This window comes from Mytilus edulis, chromosome 2, assembly GCF_963676685.1.
Source record: "Mytilus edulis chromosome 2, xbMytEdul2.2, whole genome shotgun sequence".
NCBI lineage: Eukaryota > Metazoa > Mollusca > Bivalvia > Mytilida > Mytilidae > Mytilus > Mytilus edulis.
The window spans coordinates 73,523,230-73,548,861 of NC_092345.1; the positions used below are offsets into that span (position 1 = coordinate 73,523,230).

Below are 25,632 nucleotides of genomic sequence, written 5' to 3' on the forward strand. Positions count from 1 at the left end.
CATTAATATATCTGAAAGTAAAATTAAAGAATTTCTCAAGGTACTTTTTCTTTTTGTCTTTTTGAAAGTTCTGAATGAATTCTGCTTCATACTAGAACAAAACTAAATCATCAGTAGGGTTGCTCAATTAGTACAAATAGGAATAACGTCTGTCCATTTAAATATCAATCCTACAAACTCAACAAATATTGTGTCGATCAAAAAGCCTAGCATCTTGATAATATCATCTTCTGATAGAATCAGCATGCACGAATTTCAACTGTATCGTCAAATGTAAGAAGACCGCAAGCGATTGCAATTATGGTGTCACTGCTGGTGGAGTTATTCCCCGATGGTATCAGCAGCCCAGTTGTCAGCACTTCTGTGTTGACATGAGTTATCATTGATAGGGTCATAGTTATAAATTAACTGTTTACAAAACTTTGCTTTTTTGAAAAACTAAGGCTTTTTTACCCCAGGAATAGATTACCTGAGCAGTATTTGGCAAAACTTTTAGGAATTTTTGGTCCTCAATGCTCTTCAACTTCGTACTTTATTAAGCAATCTGGTTTTTTTTATCCGAATGTCACTGATTAGTCTTTTGTAGACGAAACGCGCGTCTGGCGTAAATACAAAATTTCAATCCTGGTATCTATGATGAGTTCATTTATCGTTTTCAGTTTTTTGTATAAATTTAAATGTATGTATAATCACTGCATATACATTTGAATCTCTGACGATGTCATTTACTGTGGATTTGAGTTTCATGAAATCAGAATAGAGGCTCATTCAGGCACGGCATGTCAACTGTTGATCTTACAGAAGTGTACCCAGTCAAAAAAGTGCTACATGAAGGTAACTTGGAATTATTATAAAGCAAAAAATATAATTTTGACGCAAGTAACCTGGACGAAACAACAACAAAAACCCTAATAGTTGATCGACATAAACCGATTTAATTATAGGGATCACAAACTATGGCTTTTGAATACACAGTTAATGCAAGTTAATTCAATAAATTTTATTTGTAGTGAATGACAAGAAATAAGTGTAAGAACATTGATAAAAGGCTTACTTCTTTAAGATAAATATAAATAAGTATTGCCTTCTGTATTTTTGTTGTATACCAGTACATTTTGTTCAGCGACATTCGAAAATTATCTTAACGAGTAGTCAGTTATAAGTCAAAATGGCGATATTTACAGGAGATGAATTCAATATTTACATATGCCAAGGATTGTCTGAAGATTCTAAACTCTAAAGCTGAAAAAAGTTAAATATTTTTCTCTCTCATGAAATCAAAGACTAATGGCATTCAAAAGTTCCAAATACATGCAAGATCGGCTTATGCTTCAAGCAAACTTTGTTTTGGTCAGACAATTATTGTCAAATATCAAACATTTATTTTTCAGTTTGTGATCTTTTTATCTTCCAGACAAAACTTTTACATTTGTCAGACTAGATGTTAGACAGAAATTTCAACCTCAAGAAGACTGGCATTTAAAGTGTAGACGCCAAACAACTCTTTAAATACTTGCATTATTTGTATGATATGTAGTTAATAAAAAATGTTAAAGGAAAATAGGGAATAAATGTAATTTATTATTATAAACATGTAATTTTAGCTGAAATGGGTAAAAATTGTAACAAGAATGTTTCTTTATTAAGAATTGTATTAATTCAGGTCTGTTTGATCACTATCCTGAATCATGTCTATTCTCTATCATCCTCGAAGTGCATGGAATCGGTAGTGTTGTCTCTTATCCATCATCAAATCTGTAAAATAAATATTAAAATGAATTAAACTTACTTTTACATTAAAATAAGAATAAACGTAAACATCTTGAAAATTCAATTTAGATATAATATAGTCTAGCAGATCTAAATTTGAAATGGATGAAAAGAAAAGAAAAACAAGGACATGAAATATCAAATACAAAGTATTTGTATAAGACAATATGTCATCTCAGGACATCACAAACTCAGCATAGTATTAACTGATTTGAGCCCTCATAGATATTGCATTAATTTGAATGATTATAGATCAAGCTTTGTGTTTCTTTAATTGTTAATAAACACAATTGCCATCATTCTTTAGAGTAGATACGATTCGACAACCTTCAGAAAATTTCCCGTTTTACTTTTTATCATTTTTAAAAACGTGTTTTTATAGTCTCTCATAACTCTTTATAAAGTGGCGCTAGTTGTTAACGTGTGTTTATAATGCTGTATATGTTGTATATATTCACTGATATTCAAACGAAACAAGGATGCCTTCAATTAGATTTCTATCTCAAACAAAATTTGAAAGTCAAGCTTCATTTTGAGAAAGAAAAAAAAACTTATATATATCTTCAATGTTTCCAATTAATCACATAGGAAAGACCCTTGTTCTCAACAGTGACGTTTTCCTGTTACCTTGATCTTATTTACCCAGTAAAGGATACTCCCTAACTTTGTTTTTCAATTCTTCCTGTCTGTAATACTTATTAATTACTTAATGTTATTTCCCCAGAAGGAAAATTCCAGTTAAGTTACTGTTACTTAACACGAAAAGCGATACATCCAATAATTGGTCTCCATCTAATACGGTAATAATAATTAACGTTTGTCTAACTTTACTTCAGAGGTTTCGTATAGCAACATTTAATTTCTTAATTAATAGACCATTTGCAGAATACCTATGGGAAATTGTGCAAAATACCTGCTCCTAAAATAGCATGCCGACATCTCCTCTATAAACGTTAGTTCTGTAGTAAATACAGAAAACATTAAGCAAACATATGTCAACACGGAAAGGGAATGAATTTACATGAAATTACAATTAAAAAAATAATATTGATGATCAAGACTATTTAAATTGTCTTGTTTCATTGGATAATAAATCAAGAGGAGGCAGTCTTGTGTGAAAATGTTAAGTATCCTAAGATAACAAACCATCCCGTATGTAGCGAGTACCATGAACGGAGTTACATCGATTTCCCACGGACAGTATGTTCAATTTTCAAAGTAGAATATAAAAGCATTGAAAGGGTAAACACGCAATGGTTTCTTTATGTAATGTAATGGAAGGAAATGCATATTTTTTCGATCGACAGAAGAATTCATTTTTATCCTTAATTTGTGTTTGTACTTCTTCAAGTAGTCCAGAAGACATAAAAGAGGGACGAAAGATACCAGAGGGACAGTCAAACTCATAAATCGAAAAGAAACTGACAACGCCACAAATGAAAAGGACAAACATACAAACAATAGCACACATGACACAACATAGAAAACTAAAGAATAAACAACACGAACCCCACCAAAAACTAGGGGTGATCTCAGGTGCTCCGGAAGGGTAAGCAGAACACTTATATTCAATTCCCTATTATATAAACCCCATAAAGAATCTCATATCTGTAAGTTTCTAGAGAAATAGTCCTGCAAATCCTTTCCTGTACTAATCTTATGATAATATGATATTGAAATTAGATGTAATGATCTAAATAGCAATTTGGGGGGGGGGGGGGGGTCTTCCTCTTTTTATATACGTTAGATCGTAATTTCATACAATGCACTGTGGTCTAAAAATCACGACAAATGACGAACCAAAAACCACATTCCCTTGTTTCTCCTAAGATTATCGGTATGAAAAATTGTGATAACGTCAGTGATTTTTTACGGTGCAATGTAAACTGAAAATACATTCTCAATGAAATCAAGAAATTTATGAATTATTTTTTTCGATGAAAAGATGTTAATTTCAGAAAGCATTTCTATATATCTTACAAAATTTAAAAAAAAAATTGCATTTGATTTGATTTGAGATAAGCTAATTTCATTTTAAAAGATTTTGGTAAAGTTTGAAAGCTGTTCATTTGCTGGCTGAGTGAAATTTTCCCTTGTTCTCCTTCGAAACAATAATGGAACGAAATATGGGCTCTACGTCACTACAACGATATAGCAAAAATAAACCACACAAAAATAAAACTTGAAGTCAACAACCAGTCTTCAACAAACTGACAAGTGGCTATACAATATGCCAAGAAGGGGTGTGAATAAATTTAACTGATACTTTTAACAGAAAATTCCTTAAATGTATGTTTCAGTGATATACAATAATCGACCTTTCTGACTAATGTACAATATCATGTATTAAATGTATTTACTTGTTTTCAATTATGAATTAGCATTTCATAGTCTTTCATGTCACTAATAAGCAACTTAAGTGTTCAGTTGTTTATCCTTATTAAGTAATGAAATACGATTGAAGGCTAAAATTGGAGAATAAAAGATTAACTTTGGATAAGCTACTCCTTCGATGGACACAAAAGGAAAAAAGAGTGTCAAACAAGACAGAATGAATTGACGAACGTTGTGAACTCTTTCTCAGGAACTAAACTTGAATGTCACGTTAATAAACATTTCAATGAGTTAAATCGTTAAATATATTGGGCGTGAACATTGGCTGTTGATGTAGCGTAATCTTAATGTTGATTTCTGATTCCCGGAAAACTGTTCGGAATGTATAATCACTCTTGCATTGTAAAGAGATAACTCGAAGATCAAACAGTGATTGTCATCAAACGATCCCAGAGAGGTGTCGACTTGTTTAATGCAAATGGTATATACTTATTGTCGAGTCGTGGGAGAACAGGAATTACAATCACAATCAAATGTTCATGTATAGGTGCAAATAACAATTTTCTTTGATTTACTTTACATCTGTAAAACACGGAATTTTATTTAATATTGCTTGTTCTTACAAGTCATTTAAATCATTTGACTTTTTATTATGAGTTTAGCCACACCTGAGATCAATATTTCAAACAGCAGCATCACTACTGATTAACAATAAAACGAAATAGAACGGACAATAAATTGCAAAAAACAACCAAAGCAGTAATATGATTTAAAATGCAATTGCGTGTTTCAATATTGTTCAGTGCCCGATTTATAAAAAAACAAATGTGAATAATTATTTAACTACATCACTTTTCTGTTACTGATATTAACATTTAAATACATTTTGTATAAGCACTGATACAAAAGTAAAATTTACGCTGGAAAATTCTTGCGTTTAAGTAAGTGCATGGTCTACTTATTTGTTTTCTCTATTTGAGATTCTTTGAAGTTGATTCCGTTTCCATACTTGAAACTCAATATACTTTTGTGGTCAATTTCTAAAGACGAAAACTGATTTTATCATTTTTTGACCAACTAAGAATGTCACTTAATGTATTTCCTTCTTCATTTCAGAAATTATATTATTTATTTTTGATACTATAGTTGATATTTTAGTTTATCTCATGAATAATTAAAAAGTTTGATATGATTGCTAATGGACCGCTAACAATATGTGCCCAAATGACGTACATGTACCGAGATGCCAAAATGTGAAACAATTTACTTTGATCTTGAGACTATTGGTAACTTTTCTTGGATAAGAATATCCACCGTCGTTCTTTTATTTTTTATCATTATATGGACAACATATATATAAAAAAAGATATATATATATATAACTCGTCTAAACACAAACCCAACAATGTAAGATCTGTAAATTTGCTTTCGCAAATTCATCCCTCGCCGGGATTCGAACCCATGCTACTGAGATATCGTGACACCAAATCGCCTGCACTGTAGCCGTCTCGCTAGACCACACGACCACCTGGGCTTCACAAATAATAAAGCTTTCGGTGGCCGTGTGTTACCTTTCCTCGTCGGTTTTAATCTAGCGTCGTACTAAAGTACATGCTACATAAGGCATGGAGATGTTATTGTTACAGATCAGCTCAATTATCAATAGTAAAGGATAATACAAATTAATGCAAGATACAGTCACAGAAAATAATTATATTAATAATTATATATATTGTGTGTGTGTGTGTGTGTGTGTGTGGTCTTAATGTCTTAACAGATCAATATAACTTTAACATTGTATTTATCCAGCGCCACTCCATTAATATATACGAATTTACTGTATGGTAACGTGTTTGAATTGCGTTTTGTTATATATTATATAACATGCGTGTTCAAAGATCTGAGGCTGGTCTTTGTTCAGATCCCATTTCTATGCATTCTGAACTGAATGAGAGGAAATTCTTATTTACGAACACGATAAGAAAAAGATCAATTATACTGATGCGAACTATTATTTTTGAGGATAACGTGATCATTAAATTGTTAAAATATCTGGTTAATTAAGAAATTTAACAAGAAATTTTATGGTAGGAAGGAAATGAGCTTCAACGTATAGAATTGACATGAAACTATGAGCACACAGTTCTTCCTTTCTAAAGAAAGGCTCCTTTCAATGTTTTTGATAATTATCAATTTTCAGTAATTTGCTATATATATAGAAAAAAATCGACAAAAAATTTATACTGACTAAGGTGGATAGGGAACGTATGTGTGTATAGTAACATTACAATAGATATAACATGTGGTATGAGTGCCAATTAGACAACTCTCCATCCACGTCACTATGTGTAAACCATCATAGGTTAAAGTACGGACTTCAACACGGAGCTTTGACTCACACATAACATCAAGCTATAAAATCTCCAAAATAACTAGCGTAAAACCATTCAAACAGAAAAAAGGCAACGGTCTACTCTATATAAAAAAAATATACAAAATTGTTTTACAGGAAAGACTTAAAATGTCTCTTTTGTTCCTTTTGTTTATGTGAAATAATAGCATTATACGCTACTTATATAACCTTGGTTTTTTTTTATTTGACATGTTGATTTTAATGATACTATTACCAGTAGTTAGAAACTTATAGATACTATTACCAGTAGTTAGAAACTTATAGATACTATTACCAGTAGTTAGAAACTTATAGATACTATTACCAGTAGTTAGAAACTTATAATCGATCCGATAGCGTCTGTGCAGAGAAGGTACCGTACACTCTCTTATAAAGAACTTTAATAAATTTACGTTTCTTTTCTTTGAATCAGCCCAACAATTATAAACTGTTAAGCTGTTAAAATTTTACGGAATAAAATAGTTTTCAAAATCAAAGGAACAATATTCTAATGAAATTCAAACCTTTCAAAATAAATTCTACGCCTATTTCTCATGAGTTCAAATCTATTTTATAACTAATCGTTGCTTACTACTTCTATTTTTTCACTTTATTCATAATTATTCTTCCCACTACTTGAACTGAAACATTACAGGTACGTTCATTCAAATGTTCTCTTGCGTCTTGTTATTAAAGAAGGAATTATTAGAAAATAATGTTTTTCGTAGTCAGCTTAGCTTGACATATAGTTTCATACTTTTGTGGTAAAGATATATAATTCCATATCATTAGCTGCCTTTAGACTTAACAGTGGGATTCAAGTTCACTTATCCAATTATATAAAATTATCTGACGCCATTTGAGAAAACTGCGAAAACCTGAATGGTTGAAATTTTTCTCTTCATTGTCTGTCACTTTGTAATATTTCGCGTCACAAAGTGCGGACGGAAAACGACAACGGCGTTAATTTTCCTCTCATATCGAACCTCCCTGAAGACACTGGTGTCATACAAACGTCCATAATGCGCTTTATATTGACAAAGTTTCTTTAATCAGTAGTAATATCCATTTGTGAAGGGTTTAATTTGTATTGCAACAAATGGAGAAAGCCATTAATTCCTAATAGGAGATGATAGAAACTGTCTTTAACAAAAATATCGACATCAATTGGAGATATGACTCTTACTCTATTTGTGGATTTACAGGTCGATCTTTAAGCTTCTCACGACGACATCTTTATTTTATCCTTCGTCACCGTAGATTACGATCCCATCCTTCAAGACGTAATCTTTATTTTATTCAAAGTCTGTTGTAGAGCAAAGGTTGTGTCTTTAGACAAATCTATTTTTTACTTCTTGGCTATTTGTTGATTAAATGTGGTTATATCACTTTCACAAATAGATCTTTATATTATTGTTCTTGATTAAAACGGAATGAAATGTAGGTATTGCGATAGACGGTTTCATCTTGAGGTCATTTTTCATTTGTGTATCTCATTCTTAATATCTTTCTGTCATAGTGATGTTGAAAACGATATTGGACCCATGTGAATGGATGTAAATTTAGCTTTTAGTATTTGTCACTTTAAACGTTGATAAAAATCAGTTATTTCTTTAAATCAGGTTGATAAATCGTAAATAAAAGATATACCACGATAAATTATATAACAATCATAGATCATTCCATACTAGGAAACTCGTCGTTTTCAAAAATCGTCACCGAAATAACTTACATGTTGCTTAACTTTGAGCTGGAGTAATCAGCTAATTGCATTTTAAATCGGTAAGGTATGACTATAACTTCATTTATCTGTTTCTGCTAGAAGATATTAGTACAAATTAACACAATATCTAACAGAGATTCTCAGATATTGTCACAGGCATCACGAAAGGGATTTGTAGACGAAATTTATGAACAAAATGAACAAAGAAAAAGGAAACTATTCCAAAGTACGTGTACAGCTTCTTAATTATCAAAGATGCAAAGCTCTATTAGCTTGAATTACTCTCACGCATAAACATATGTAAACAATTGTGCATTCCTTAGTAACGCACTATTCTGTTTTCTTTTTTGCATGTCACACTAACACTTACAAGCCGCACCGACGTAATACTGCAATCGTACATAAGTTGGAAATCACTAATTTTGCATATAACCTGTTGGGTAGGATATTGGCGAATTCGGCAATAAATATATGCAAAATTTGACAATACTTAAACACATTGTGCAGTATTAAACTTGCAGAGAGGTTATAATTGTGTACCATGTTGAAGAACAGCAATAAAAGGTCTGTTCCGAATGCTTTTTCTTGTGAGTCAGCGTTGTGTAGTAGACTCCCTCTCGAGACCTTTTTGTTAATTCTAACGTTTCATATGAACTTATACCTAAAATCTTCTTTTATTCGTTTTAAATGTCCGTTGCTTCTTCAATCTTTAATAAGCATTTCAGATTCATTTTATATTGATGTATTTTAAAGGTATAAAATGAAACCTTTAAATTTACAATAAAAAACGGTAAAACTATCATGCTGTACACGAAATTCATGGTTTACATTCCATGCAACGCCGGTCTTTGTTAATATATCACTACAAACCAATGCATTTGCTACATATCAATTAAAATAAACATGTTTTGCGGTCATGTCTATAAACGTAATTGGATGTCCTCACATTGATTGATTGTTGGTTGTTTAACGTCCAGTGGCAAATATTTCATGCATATTCAGGACGAGAACAAGTTCACAATAAATACAATAGGTAGGTTGATACAATAGAGGCCATCTAGGATGATGGTCGGGGAAATTTGGACTGCCACTGGAAAATGAGGATATATTGGATAGGGACAGAAATTTTGCCTCGCAACAGGCCACCTACGGACCCCTCAAAGAGTTGTTGCAAGGGTTCTGAACGTGCAAAGAGCGTGGCAATCTCTTTACACGGGGCATCGGATTTAACGTCCCCCTTCTGACCGGACGTGACTGCGAACTTAATACATCCCGCACAGCCAAACGGACGCCCCACTTCGGCAAGCGTTTTACTGCCGGTCGGGAGAAGGCCAAGTGACCATATTTCTATACCCCAGTCACCCTTGGGGTTGGATGTCCTCACATCTCGATCACCCAAATCCTTTGTCTCCTAATGAATACGGATGGAAAAAGAGTTCACATGTATTTGCCGAGAGCAGCAGATTTCTTGCACTGAGCTTTGTCCATGTCAGGGAAGTGATACCGGCCAAAATATATATTGTAAAGAGGACATCGACCTCGAAGATCAAATGAATGACGCTGATGAAGATGAAAACGATGCCATTGACTAATAGCGAATGAGCATTTGAGCAAAGGGGCAACATAAAGTTTAATTTGCCTCACTGTTATTCAATGTAAATATGTATATTATTATTAATCTTGTGTTTTTGTAAAAACTCTACCAGGTGAAATAAATGGTTGTGTACTTGAATTCCGTATGCGATGATAGTGGTAGTTTAAAAAAGAAAAGAAAAAAAGAAAAGAAAAAAAACCTTGCTAGTGATCGTCGACCTTGACGTGGTTGGCAAGCTTAAGACAATTAAATCATATTGTATTTATAACTGTCGAACAAACAGGAGACCAAAATAACATAGATTTTTAACTGTGCTGGAAACATGGTAAATTTGCACTTTAAAGCAGTTTTACGGTATGTTTTAATATAGTTTTATCAATATTTTGTCGGTATAAAAAACATGCTAGGCGAGTCATTAGAAATTAAAAAAAATAGTTATATATGTTATTAATATAAAACCAATAGAATTTGTGTGTTTTCGATGCAAAATTTAATATTACCGAGCGTTTTTGCGTCAATACCTGTAAAATTATGATTTTCACAAAAATACGAGATTTTTTCGTTTTTAACACTTTTTTTTATTTTTTTATTTCAGAAACAAAAATTAGATAGACTATAGTTTACAAAATGATATATTTCATCTTGTATTGCAGATGGATTTGTTTTTAAAACTGCATTTTTCGAACAATATCGTCAAATTATGACTTATTTTTTTTTCCCTTTTTGCCGTTTTTAGAAAAATGTGACCATTTCCCAATCTGACGACCAGGCAATTCTGAATGTACGATAAAATACCTTTTAAATGATATATCATATAGCCGTGTGTTAGGTAGGTGCATTAAAAACCTCCGAATCCTTGTTTTGGCGCTCGCCTAGTAGCACTTATCTGGATATACACCCAAACTAAAAAATGGTATTCCAATGATGTATAAATACGGGAAATTTGAGGAGCTATATGACAAAAAGGACCTAAAAAGATTACGGGTTAATTTGTATACGGGAATTGGAACCTTACTAATATCTAAATATGTCGGTATATCAATTTATCTTTTTCAACGTATTACTACTGTATTTTGTCAAGTATATTTACTACTTACCTCTAGCTTTAGCATTGGACATCTTCATTGATTGGCCTATTACTCTTCTTATAAGTGATTCATATCGTGGATCTGGTAAAGTAAGTAGAGAAATCATCCTTTTGTCTCGGGACTGCAGGGAACTTGAAGGGATATCCCCAATGCTTTCTTCGTTGAAAAGATCGCTATCACCAGAACTAATGTATTCACCTTTCGGTATTCTTTTACCACGCAGGGCAAAATAAGGACTTTGTCGTAACTGCCTTGGGAAAAGTGAAGTACGACCTTTATACGGTACCGACAGAAGTGAATTTTGACTTTCAATGTCATTTAAAGTTCTGTAATTAGTCCGTTTAGATCTCCCGTCGGCTATAATATCAAGATCATCTATTCTTCCACTATCTTCTCCCTGGAAATAAATAAATGGATTACTTATGATTCAAAAGGCTTCATCAAGCGATTTGTATTTATTCAAATAATTTTTAACAAAAAGATTACAAGTGATTTAACAGAATTAAAAAAAAGTAAAGAAACAATTAAATATTTGCAAACTGGAATAGGGTTGCTAAGGAAAGACGAATTGCTTCCATTGGTTGTACGAAACCAATACAGTTTACGCCCTCTACTTTCCTCCTTCAATATTGGGAACCGTCAATATGAACTTTGATATACAAGATGACTCGTTGTTGCATATCTGGCGTTATTCTCTTTTTTCGTTATTAGTACAATTTACAATGTCTATAGACAATTAACTAGTCTACAATTTAAATTCTAATACTAAAACAAATTTGACAAAATGGACAAAAACGTACAAAAAAAGAATATGGCGCGTCCTCATATGTTCACAGATGTGGGAACGACAAATGTGGGTTTCATTTATTCGATCTAAAATAATGAAGGAAAATACTGGCTTTTTTCATGTTTGGCCAAATAAAAAAAATGTGTGGTTCCAGTTACATCTTTTAAAAAAAATAAGGTAGGTAGGTAGGGATTTTTTTAATTTTATGTTTTATATTTACATTGAGTCTATGGGAGCAACATTCTGACTTTAACAGTGCTTAATGAAAAATGCCAAAAAAATCTTTAGGGTAGGCTTATATGGAGACTAAAAAGTAGGGTAGGTAGGGTTACTGGAACCACACACATATTTTTATTTGGCCTTTTCCAAACTGGAATAAAGACACTTACAGGCTTGCAGGATGAATAATTATCTTATGAGTGTATGCACCCTATACATAGTCTTTTATTTTCCATTATCACTTATTACATAAAAGCGACCTAAACGATTTAAAAAAATATATTTCTCCCCTCTATCTAATCCAGGGCATTAACTTAAAATATAGCTGGTATGATAACGTTTACGACAACAGTATAACTGTTTTCCTAAAATTCTATTTTGATACTTTATATATATAGATATCAATACAAAAAGAAAAGTTTTTTTTAGGTATGTATGTACAGATAAAACTTTTCTTGTTTTTAAAAGAGTTTCGAGTGTAAAAAAATAAACTGTTTTATTTTGAATAATAAATTCCAGTAATTTCGAAATTTAAGTGGAGTCTAAACATTATCCAATTAGATCTATTCAGATATTCAGATATATTGGTATCATAAACTTAGACTACCACTTTAAGTTAGAAATAACCCAATACCTACTAAATGAACGGGAAATTATCAACTTATTTAAGCATTAACAAATCAAACATACTTCAGAAGCTTCAAGCATATTCTGGATTAAACTACAAAATTGTCAATGAAATCTATTTATTTTAGATATTTTTGTAAAATGCAGTCAGCTGATGTTCAATCTATAACAGCACTTAATAATTTTAGCATTTAATAAAACACCACTCTTTTCAAAAATATACACCCATTTTTACATCAGCATGTATTATGATGAGCAATGTTTAAATACGGAACAAAAAGCAATATTACATCATAGCTTTTATATTATTAGCAGAATAAAGGAAGAACAATAAGGCAATTGTGTGTTGAAAACAGGAATTTAAAAGAAAAACGGTAAATAAGTAGGCAGCACAAAAGTATCCTTACTCCAATAAGCTCTTCATCTTTTATATAAGCTTTGGATTTGAAATATTTTGGCCACGAGCATCACTGAAAAGACATGTATTGTCGAAATGCGCATCTGGTGCAAGAAAATTGGTACCGTTAATTTTATAACTCCAACTTAACCGAGGTAATCATATACAAGAGGCTGTCACAACGACAGCAAACCGGATTTATTAACATTTATTTGTATCCTGCCAATATCACAAGAACCATAACTGATGAACGGTGAAAGTGAAAATCGTCAATATCAAATTTGACCTCCATTTTGTCATCAGTATCATTATATTAAAATTTGAAAAGCTTAGGTTGAATGGTTCATGAGTAAATGCACGGACACGACTGGAAAAGCCATTTTTCAATCATTCAAGAACCATAACTCCTGAACGGTAAAAGTCAAAATCGCCATTATTAAACTTGACCTCCATTTTGTCATCAGTAACAACATATTAAAATTTGAAAAGCTTTGGTTGAACAGTTCATGAGTAAATGCACGGACACGACTGGAAAAGCCATTTTCAATCTTTCAAGAACCATAACTCCTGAACGGTAAAAGTCAAAATTGTCATTATTAAACTTGACCTCCATTTTGTCATCAGTAACAACATATTAAAATTTGAAAAGCTTTGGTTGAACAGTTCATGAGTAAATGCACGGACACGACTGGAAAAGCCATTTTTCAATCTTTCAAGAACCATAACTCCTGAACGGTAAAAGTCAAAATTGTCATTATTGAACTTGACCTCCATTTTGTCATCAGTAACAACATATTAAAATTTGGGAAGCTTTGGTTGAACAGTTCATGCGTAAATGCACGGACACGATTGGAAATGCCATTTTTCAATCTTTCAAGAACCATAACTCCTGAACGGTAAAATTTAAAATCGTCATTATTGAACTTGACCTTTATTTTGTTGTCTGTAACAACATATTAAAATTTGAAAAGCTTTGTTTAAATGGTTCATGAGTAAATGTACGGACAACATTTAGTTGCCGCCCGCCCGGCCGCCCGACCGCACGGCCGCCAGCCGTACATCCCTAAATCAATAACCGACATTTTTGTCACAAAAATCCGGTTAAAAACTGCAGCATTTTTATGTACTTTTCTGATAAATATACTATGTCAAAATTAGTACTGTGTATATTTTACCCATTTAGAAGAAAGAAAAAAAAAACAAAAACAGCAGATAAAAAAGTGATATTGCACGGTTATATTTAAAAGGAATATCTGACAGAATCAAAACAACCAATCAAACGAATTGCTGCTATTCTTTTAGCTTAGATAACAATTTTAGTCTTTGTATTGGGTCGAAACGAAGCAAAATAGACATAATAATAGTATAATTCTTGGACTTCGTCCTCAGTCGATATACTTCTTTAAGGTCGCTATATCTTCGACACTACCGCATGCAAAGGCAATAATTGTATAGTAATTTACATACATACAATGTATATTACACTCTCATGCTTTTCGTTTCGAGTGTTCCTGGTTCAGATAAACTATAAATATGCATTGAACATGGAAGATACATCCGATTTTTGTTGATATTACATTGATAAATACTTTGTAGATTCAAATCAAGCAGTATGGGTAAGCTGTGAGACTATCATCCAAACGATACTAAAAATGTTAGTTAGATTTTATTTGTAAATATAACGAAATTTGATGAGACTTTCATCAAAGTGAGAGGTTTAGCGCCCAGGTTTAATCCACCATTTTCTACATTTAAAAATACCTGTACCAAGTCAGGAATATGACAGTTGTTGTCCATTCGTTTTTTATGTGTTTTGTCATTAGATTTTGCCATGTGATTATGGACTTTCCAATTTGATTTTCCTCTGAGTTCAGTATTTTTGTGATTTAACTTTTTGCATATTTGGAAAATTTCATAGCTGATTTTAAAGCAGTCAATGACTATTTACAATATGTAAGAATGATTTTTCCCAACCAAACGAGTTAAATATATATATACGCAAACAGTATAGAGTAAACATAGAGTAAACACACAGAAATTAGGCAAAACATGTTTAACCGCGTCTTATTCATCTTGGAAAAAACATAACGACGAGAATAAAACGGAAACCACTGGCACAATATAAAAAATCAAGACATCTAGAAGCCATTACGTACTAAACAAATGAATGAAGTATTTGCACAGAATCCCTATATGCACTTGCCAAACCCTAAAGCAAGGTTAAATCATCAATCATAATCAACAATACTCTGTTGTCATTTTTATAGATTGCTCAAGCTCTAAACCGCTACAAGTCTAGAGATGTGAATACGTTCATCAAACATAATCAATAATACTATGTTGTCATTTTTATACATTGCTCAAGCTCTAAACCGCGCCGAGTCTAGAGATGTGAATACGTTTATGAAACATAATCAACAATACTCTGTTGTCATTTTTATAGATTGCTCAAGCTCTAAACCGCTACAAGTCTAGAGATGTGAATACGTTCATCAAACATAATCAACAATACTATGTTGTCATTTTTATACATTGCTCAAGCTCTAAACCGCGCCGAGTCTAGAGATGTGAATACGTTCATCAAACATAATCAACAATACTCTGTTGTCATTGTTATAGATTGCTCAAGCTCTAAACCGCCCCGAGTCTAGAGATGTTGATACGTTTAACAAAAACATTCAAAACATATTTTTTGAGAAAAAGAAATATTAAATCTTTATTCCTGTAATTGGGGGCTCGTCAAAATGACTAAATCTCCTAACTTTAAGATCACCACTGGTCTATCACTGCATCCTAACGAGTGGATTACATGTCATGAGCAAACGCGATATTGAATATTACCCCAAACTAAATTAAGAAAATATAAATAAAAATAAAAAGTAGATTTCAAAAATGAAAATGTCTGTTTAATTTTTTCATAAGTGTTTTCGTTTCTCGTTTTTATAAAGCTTAGACCGTTGCAATGTTTTTCCCGTTTGAATAGTAATTGTTTTATAGCTTGCTGTTCGGTGTGAGCTAAGGCTACGTGTTGAAGGCAGTATCTTGACCTATAATGGTTTACTTTTATAGATTGTTACTTGGATGGAGAGTTGTCTCATTGGCACCCATACCACATCCTCCTATATCTATAAGAAAACTGATATAAACCAGTCCAAATCCAAAAACAAATCATGATAACTTCGTAAACACACAAGTGTATCTTTCCATGGATTTGTATTTATGAAGTTAGTAGGGAGTATATTTTTCTGGATTTTTAAGTCACCGTCGTTTCAGGTCCAAACTAGTTTTATTCAGTTTATTCATTCTTAACATTAAGTAACAGTTACAATATAATGGAATTATACTGCCTCGTATTCAAACACATTAACGTGTCAATGCATGGTCACATATACATTCACTATTTTCAATACATATTTCATTTTGATTTTCGAATTAGCTTTCTATAATCCCCTCAAGTAAATTTTGAATTTACGTTTTAAATTCGATGACGTAAGTCTCTTGTGGTTGATGCACATATGTACAAGGAAACAAGACATAGAAAATCGAAAGAAATAGAATGTTATTCACTGCAGTGATTTTATTATTTGTTTTTATTCTTCGTCATCTAAGGTACATTGAATTCCAATTAAATGTCTGTAAAACATTTTTCTAGCAAGCTGGCTAATATGAAGAGTTTAGTAAGATTAGACAAAAAAGGATTTCTTTAAATGAATCAGAAATAACGCACTTCAAAGTAAAAATAATTAAGTTTTCGACCACAATACATTATTATGTCCATTAACTACAATTTAAAAATAGAAACTTCTTAGAAATATAGTCATGCTTTACGTTGTATAAAATAAGGAAACATTATATAAAAAGCCAATAAAGGACTTAAAGACATGTTTTTGTGGTCATTGCACCGGATTTCCCTCTCAAGAAACAAAACAAAATAAGCAAGAGCACGTATGAGCATGACGATTAATGACTCATCTACGGTAGATCCATATCGGCGAGCATCTACAGACATGAAATTTTCTTATCTTTTCCCATTTTTCAAACGTAATTCCTAAACAAGACCCGTCAGTCTACTCCCAAAATATGTCTTCATGAATTAGGATAAAAACTATTATGTTTTCCAATAATTGTCACGTATAAATAACAGTTACTGTCGTTTTTTCACGGAAACTTGGTCATCGACCACAATATCAATTAGGGTACATAACTAAAAATTAAGGTAATTTGACATTTTCGTGATATTTCAGTCATTTTTGTTGATTCTTCAGTTAGATAATCCGAATTAAGCAACAGTAGGGTCATCGATAGAAAAGATTATCTTTAAAAAAAACATTACAGAAGACGACAGACTGTCGAATTCATGTTATGTCAGACGCTCACATGACCTTAGAAGGCTAAGAAAATAAGTGATACATAATGGTTAGTTGATGTAAAATAAAGTATTATAGAAATGCATTTGCAGTTAAAACAAGTTTGAAAATACCAAGAGTTTAAATCAACAAATCCATAAAAGACACACAATTTCGTATGTCACAACAAAAGAAAAGAACAATAGACTGATTCATTAAATGCTGCTTTTCAGTAATAGATATGAGTTGAAGAATACATCATGAAGAACAAAAATCGAAATAAGTACAGCCAACGTTATGAGAGCCACAGAAAATAGTGATTACATATTTAGTCATGACAGAAATAGATCATTTAAATATTCATACATTTGAAATACTATTTCAGCAACAGTAATTTATCATAAATATTCTTCTACCAAACACATCATTGTCAATATAATGGAATTGTATGCAAATATCATACAAGTGAGAGGTTTAGCTAGCTATAAAACTAGGTTTAATCTTCCATGTTTTACTTAAGAAAATGCCTGTACCAAGTCATGCACAGTTGTTCATTCGTTTGGTGTGTTTGAGCTTTTGATTTTGAAAAGGAATTTTCCGTTTTGAATTTTCCTCAGAGTTCAGTACTTTTGTGACCCCCCCCCCCCCCCCCCAATTGATCACAATGAAATGGAATTGTCACATGTATATTAAAATTCTTATCTTTTCCTCTGCTACTCGTTCGTGCATAATTCAGAACACAACAAGACACTTATTTGCCGTGCTGTCAAAATAAAAAAAAATGACTTTCTTTTTTAATTGATAACTAAAATATTTGTGTATTTAGAGTGGTCTTTTTAATTCTATTTCAGTTTCCCCTTAACCTGTATGTTATTAACCAGAACAGTTATTTTAAAGTTAAACGCGTAACAACCAGTGATGATTTTGAACTATTCTGAAGCCTCTCAAACGAACTTTCAAAAAAAGTATCCATAACTACATACCCCTATGGACTCACTCCTATATATTTATATATTTTTTTTTCTCTTAAAAATGTCAAAATAAAACGTAGGATTATATAGGTACGGGGATCTCAAACATTTTCAAAACATGTGTACATTCTAAAATGCCGGGGTGTTGGCATCACCATTGGGGCTCACCGTATATATCATTCAACTCATCATCTTTGTTGACGACAATAATATATAGTTTTTGCTGTGGGATCTCAACCAAACTAAAGATAACTTTAACATTTTAAATGGCAGGGCTTAGGTACGATCCAAGTAACCATTCAATCCATAAAATGTTTTGACGTTTGATTTTAGGTATGCCTGCATAACCAAAACGAAGTCCAACCAGAGTCTCCTCAAATCGACACCAACTATGAATAGTTCATAGATTAAAACAAATTTATGTTTTTTTTGTGATCGTTTTTCGCTATACTATTTATTGTAAATAGAATTCACGAAAAATCCTCTTAGTGCTAATTGGATAAAATTTTAAAAATAGAAAAGCAAAATAGAAAAATAAATTTTTATTCCTTTATTACATTCACACTGCTTCAGCACTGACACAATCTAAATAACATTAGTTTTTGAATCATGAGTAAAACCATTATGATTAGTTGATTGACGACAACCGTCCTTGCTTGTTCCGAAATCCTACTTAAGTTCCAGTTAACAAAGTTTCACTTGCAGTTGGATATATAACGGAAAAATCGAAAAAATACTTTGGTTCTCTAGAAGGGCGTTACTTGATTTACTTCAGGGACGCTCACACTGGAAAGTCTGCGAGCGAAGGACGTATAACTAGTTGAACACTTTATGACCTATATGCTAAGACTCTATATACAGTATATCTGAACAAGAATATGAATATAACCAAACAAAAAATCGTTCAGTAACCTTCCGTCATTTTCATATACGTTTTACCTAATGAAATAATATTCCGTGTACTTTTACTCAATATTTTTCTTTAATTAAAAAAAATGATGAATAACGTAAAATATGACGGGACATTGGGTATATGATATTTAGCATTTGATAAAACTTCTGAAAGAACTTGGTGTGGTATAACACAATGAAATAATTATAGAGTTGAATTTGTAGCTTTATGAGACAAATGTCTTATATGAATAATTTATGATATCAATACAAAGTAGATTCGTTTATATCTAAGTCTCTCTATTATAGATGCATATTGATTCAAAGAATCGTAACAGGTCAACAGTAATATCATAGCGTCTTTAAATTGTCGAGAATGCCGTACCATTTACCTATTTACAACAACAGTAGCAAAACGATCATGCATATTTAGGACGAAAACACGTTTTCTATAAAGCAATTGAAATAGTCAGAAAATTTGGTCGACCTGAAAAAGGGCAAGGAATCATCAATTGTCGTTAGTTTTTGCACTGACATAATATGAAGCGTTTAACTCCGATTAAGCATCCCCATTTTGATTGGACGTGGCTGCGTATTTGCAAATCCCGCACAACCAAAAGATGAAGTAAAGAAGACCATAATTCTATAATCCACTAAAATATTGTGTTCCTTCAAAATCACAAAGCATTATAAACGTATGATATAAGATACACGGATTGTTCACAAGACATTTCGTAATTAAGTGTCTTTTGGGTTCATTTCAGCTTACTTTTTAATCGTCTCTAATACAGGCAAAGTTACTAGCATCTTAGTTGGAAGCGCTTCACTCATTATAAAATACCAGCAGCAAGTTAAACCAAAATATTATAGTTTGCCATTTGATGTCGTGCAGTAAAATTTTATTAATCCAAACGTATTTGAAAACATTACTTTTAAGTTATCTAGGAAACATTTTGTGGGTTTTTCGCATTGATAAAATATTATAAAAATCTTTTCATCGAAACATAGAATATAAGAGACGATTGCCAACGGGACACATATCTACAAGAGACAAATGCCGTAGATGTTATACAGGTCAGCGTACGGTCTTCAACAATAAGCAATACCAATACCTTTTATTATACTTTACGTTAAAATGCCATATTTTGATTGACTAATACGAGGGTGTCAATTTACTCTATCACATGGCTGAGCGGGTGACAATTTTTTTGAATGTTACCAGCTCGTCCAGACCAATCAGAATCGATACTTTTAAGGACAATGAATAAAATTTGCATCAAGTAATTAAATACAATTCTTTAGTTCTACGTTGTGGCTCGGATTTTATTATTTGACTGTCAAAATAAAACATCTTTTGTTGTTTGTTTGTCATGTACGTGACGTCATAGAAAAAAACTTTAAAAATAAAATTAATATGTAAAAGACCATAATGAAAGGACATTCAGTATAATAAATTAAATAACACATAGCTGAGAGGGTGATAGAGCAGATTGGTACCCCTCGAAAAAGCATTGTCAACCTTGGGTTCGCCGCGGTTGAGGATGTTTTCTTGGGGTAACAATCTGCTCTATCACCCTCTCAGCTATTTGTTATTTGTATATTAGTACTCTATACCAGACCCCGATCTAAATAATGTCATACGAAAAAAGATTCATGTTTGTTTCCTATCTAAAAAAAATGCGATATATGATAGCTTCGTCGGTCATCTTATGTATACAAATATTTTGACTAGCACTGTTTTCGCCACGTTATTGCTTTTATGTACTAGGCGCTTACAAAAACTATCAATCAAACAATCTTATATTCATCTTAGTTTTTTTGAAAATACAAAAATTACGGGAAAGTAAAACAAATGCATAAAGGGAAATCGATAGAAAAAGGTCCAAATGAAATTCTATATCTGTCTATATCTGAGTATTTGTCTTTATAATTACACATTGCTTAGTGGTGGCGGTGCTTTTACAATTGTCTGTATAAAACATGAAATTCGAGTGTTGGCGTTAGTTACCACCTGCATATCATAAATAGAGAATACTATATGGCTTTTCAATATCACACCCTAATCAACCCGAGGCACCATTATAATCACAAAAACTCTCACGTTTCTAGGGATTACATTGTTAAGAGGGTTGATTTGGTGATATTAAAAAAGGCAACTTCATAAACACTTAATTATATACTTCAAAAAGATTGTTTTTTTCTGTTGAATTTGATATCGATATCACAACAGAAAGCTTAGACAGAACGAATGTCATTTATTGTATTACACATAAAATTAACTACTTCTCAGTATATAATCAAGGTTTTAGCCATCACTTACTATCCAACTATTCATTGGGTTTTACTATAGTAGTATGTAGCAATTTGTCAAGTAGATACATTAGAGTTGTACCGTTCTATATAAAAAGTAAAACTACAAAAATACTGAACTTCGAGGAAAATCCAAAACCGGGAGTCCCTAATCAAATGGCAAAATCAAAAGCTCAAACACATAAAACTGGTGAATGGACAACAACTGTCACACTACCGACCCAGGATGTTTATACATGTAATTGTATGAAGATTTTTTTTATATTACATATATGTGCAACGACAACAGTCGTGATCACAAACATGTTTATCATGTTTTAATTATTGCTAAAAATAAACTGACAGTTGCTCGTATTGCATCATTTATTCTTCTTGTATAGGTTCATCATACGTTTTATCTGTTCTTCAATGTTTGAAATGGGTTTTGGATTTTCAAATATTTTGGCTTCGATAAGCACTTTTAAAATAGATAATAAATTGTGTAGTGAAATTGGTACCATGTATGCTACAAACGACAAAGACATTAGATCTGACTATGGGGGTGATAACATTTCTAATTATCGTTAATTTACACTTCTCTTTACTTTTGAACTATTGAATTTCAAGTAATATATCTTTTAATTTCATAAATGCTAAAAAAGGCTACATTTATGTCGGTGCTTTGTGTATTTAATTATTGTTATGATACTTGTTTTGTGCCTAGTACCGATCTTTTGAGTTAAGTTAATTGCAACTGATTTTTACAGTCTGTAATTTTGTTGTGTTGTTTCACCACTGTCCCAGGCAAGGGGAGGATTAACACATTATGTATGTGTCTGTCCAAAATTAGGACCCCTTTATTTCAGTGGTTGCCGTTGTTTCGAGTCTGTCATATTTGTTTTTTTTGTAAATTGTTTTGTTATAAATTAGACCATTAGTTTCAAATTTGAAAACTTTCGCATTTTTCATGTCGGGACCGTCTATAACGAACTATGCGGTAAGTATTTGTTTTTCTCTCAATATTAAAAGCCGAACGGTTGCCCATAATTGCTTACATTCAATTCATTTGGAACTCTGGTGGATAGCTGTCTTGTTGACAAACATGCTTATTTTTATATAGACTAATCTGAAATCTCGAGGAAAAGCACAGTAAGAGTGAAATGGAAAAGCCCATATGCTTGATACCATTAGTCCAAAAAGTCTACCTGGTTTTTATATCATGACTATTAAAAAAAGTTTTAGGAGTACATTCGTAAAGTCTTCCGGTTGTTAAATCATTTGAGTTCACAGTGGAATCTGAAAAAAAACTTTTACATAGAAACAAAAATGACATATTTTCTTTTATTATCTGTTATTATACTCCCTTAATTGTGTATCAATTATTTTTGTATGTATCATAATCTTATGAATCTGAAATTGTCCGAATATATGTATTATACATATATAAAGTATATAAGTGTACTTACCTGATCGGATGAAAACAGATCTTTTGATGATACTTGACAAACAAGAACTATGATGAATGTCAATAGTAAAGTACACGTGTCCTTTATTTGCATTATAATTCCACAGGCAGAACAAATATACAACAGAATCAACCAAAATACGCTGACGTTTGTTACACACACCAACAATTTATTCTGCTAAGCTTTCTTCTCATAAATAACACTGTTAAGAAAGAAAAAAATGATTGAATTGAGTATGGAAATGGGGTAAGTGTCCAAGAGACAACACCACTACCAAAGAGCAGAAAACAGACGAAGGCCACCAATGACAACACATACTGTGAAAATTGAATTAAAGCATTACAAAATATCATGCTTTTTTCATTTTAAATGAAGTTAAATAATTTCAATTTTAAATATACACTACATATAAATAATTGAAGGACTTTCGCCGAAACATTTTTTTCATCAAGTTATTTTCAAAATTACTTGTATTTTTTCGACTTCTAAATGGCTGTAACATGTTTCCTTTACTGAAGGTAAATCATATAAAATTCAAAGAGAATTTGCAACACAACTGCGAAATGCTTGATCTTTTTTTTTCACACTCTAAATTAGAAATCGCATTTTCAAGTTTCATGGCGTTTTATAACTTATTTAATTAAACTCATGGGAATACAGAAAGAGTACAAATATTAAAAAAAAAAACCACTAAGAATTAAATAGATAGAATCATCAACCGATCACAATTTACCCCCAGAGTAGTGCGCGTATGCTCAATATTATAGAAAGTTTAATTTTGTTGTTGGTTTTTCTCACAATATATCTGTTTCCCCTATTGATCATCTATTTATATATCATGTATGATTATGATTGATTACGATTTCGTTTATAAATTTTCACTCAGATATGATTTAAAAAGATAGACATATTATATATTGAATTCCAAATATGGAAAATAGTATGAAATTTAATAGTTGCCATGCATATTTCCAATAATTTAAAAATGAATATCTATCACATCCTTAAAATATTAAAACACGCTCTTATCATTGAACGGAAAGGGTTTATATAGTACTAGATGCTCGTACATATGGTGAATGTTTATTGAAAAAGACCAACATTTTAACTTTAATTTCTACATCATTTTTTGGTCTCTGGTTTTAATGGAAAGTCGTATTGCCAATAGCTTTAGATACATGGTTCTCTTTTGCCTGGGAGGTCGTTAAGCCTACAGCTTTAGATTAACTGGTATCCCATTTCTAAAGTATGATTTTGCACCTGTCTGTTTGTCTTTAATTTGTCTCGTTTATGAATTGTTTTCTGATCTTTCATAACACTTGGTTTAGAATCGACTATCGGTGGATGATACACATGTTTTATGTTGAAACGTTTAGATAAAGGACTGTAATATTTGAAAATTAAAATGAAGATAAAGTATTTCGTATCCCCAAAAAGCATCCGATTCGCCAATTTGAAATTGTGTTGTAGCTCAATAGATTGTAGTTTGTGTCTTAAAGTCTTTTTAAGCTGGTTGTTTTACCCCATTCTATGGAGACATTGTCACAAACATTTCCTTCATTAGAATAAGCTATAAATACAATTCCAATAAAACAAATTTTATACAGAACGTGTTCATTACAAAAAGAAGAAAAAAAGAGAATCTAAGGAAAAGAAATATATGATAATGCAAGCTACATCTTAACGATCTTTGAATTATTAATAAGAAATTTAAAAAGTTTTACCAGAACAGTCGATAATTTGGTAAAAGTATTTTATAGTATTAATATCAAATTTAAATCCTTCCATGAAAATGAGTATATCGGAAACCCTACAATTTACAATCTATTGATAATTAAGTTTATAATTATAATACACATTTAACTATTGTTCTTCATAACAAGAAACTTGTTATAATAGTTATTTGTCCACTTAGTACAATCTGTATAACTGAAAAAAGCCCACTTTTCCTACAGCCGCCTTACCTTTCTGAAACGAGATCCAGATACAAACTCAAACAATGTTATTTTCAAAAGATCAAACCACAACTTTCGACTGTTCTATAACCTAATTTAGTATGGGAAATATTATTACAAAGTAAATCATTAATTAATAATACCCACTTTATAAATTTAGAAAAAGTTTAGAACTACTCCTCTTAAAAAAGTTTGGAAAGACAGAACCAAAATACAAGAAATGGCAATTACTTTTTATTTTCAACTCTAAAATTGTGATGTACACAAATTCTGTAATTTATATAATTTAAAGTGGACAAAGTGTTTAAGAAAAAAGTATATATAAAATGTTATTTTTTTAGTTGTAATAATAAATATAAAATTAGAAGAATTTACCCGTTCACAGTTATCAAAATTCCATTATTTTCCTGCGAAATATTCCTATCCTCTTCTAACTCCAAAAAGTTTCTTAAATAAATTTTCAAATAATGATTATAACATATTATAGAGCCGTCATTAACAATTCGCCAACCTGTCGTGGGTTGAAAGGCAAATATTGCTTTCCAATGTACTCGTTTTACAACCCGAAAACCCGATATGATTGGATAGTAATATAAGTCATAAATATTCATGATATAGGCTATCAGTGACATCAATCACCACAAATCATCGTCATGTCGATGCTTGTGAAACTGATTGATTTTTTTCTTATTCCAGTAAATGGTCTGATGTCGGAGTTGGGAGTTGACAATCCTGTCGCTATCAAATCGATTCCGGTATTTCAAATATAAATGCAGTTTTCAC

General features: G+C 31.7%; 1 protein-coding gene across 1 annotated transcript; it reads right to left on the minus strand.

Moving 5' to 3' along the window:
• Positions 1 to 979: 979 nt before the first annotated feature.
• On the minus strand, positions 980 to 25,362 carry LOC139512899 (uncharacterized). The gene is made up of 4 exons (XM_071300855.1): positions 25,225 to 25,362; positions 22,895 to 23,096; positions 10,911 to 11,298; positions 980 to 1,755 (listed from the first exon to the last, which is right to left on the minus strand). Exons 2-4 carry the CDS (start codon positions 22,985 to 22,987, stop codon positions 1,703 to 1,705), a joined length of 534 nt encoding a protein of 177 aa, XP_071156956.1. The 5' UTR covers positions 22,988 to 23,096; positions 25,225 to 25,362; the 3' UTR covers positions 980 to 1,702.
• Between the last annotated feature and the right edge of the window lie 270 nt (positions 25,363 to 25,632).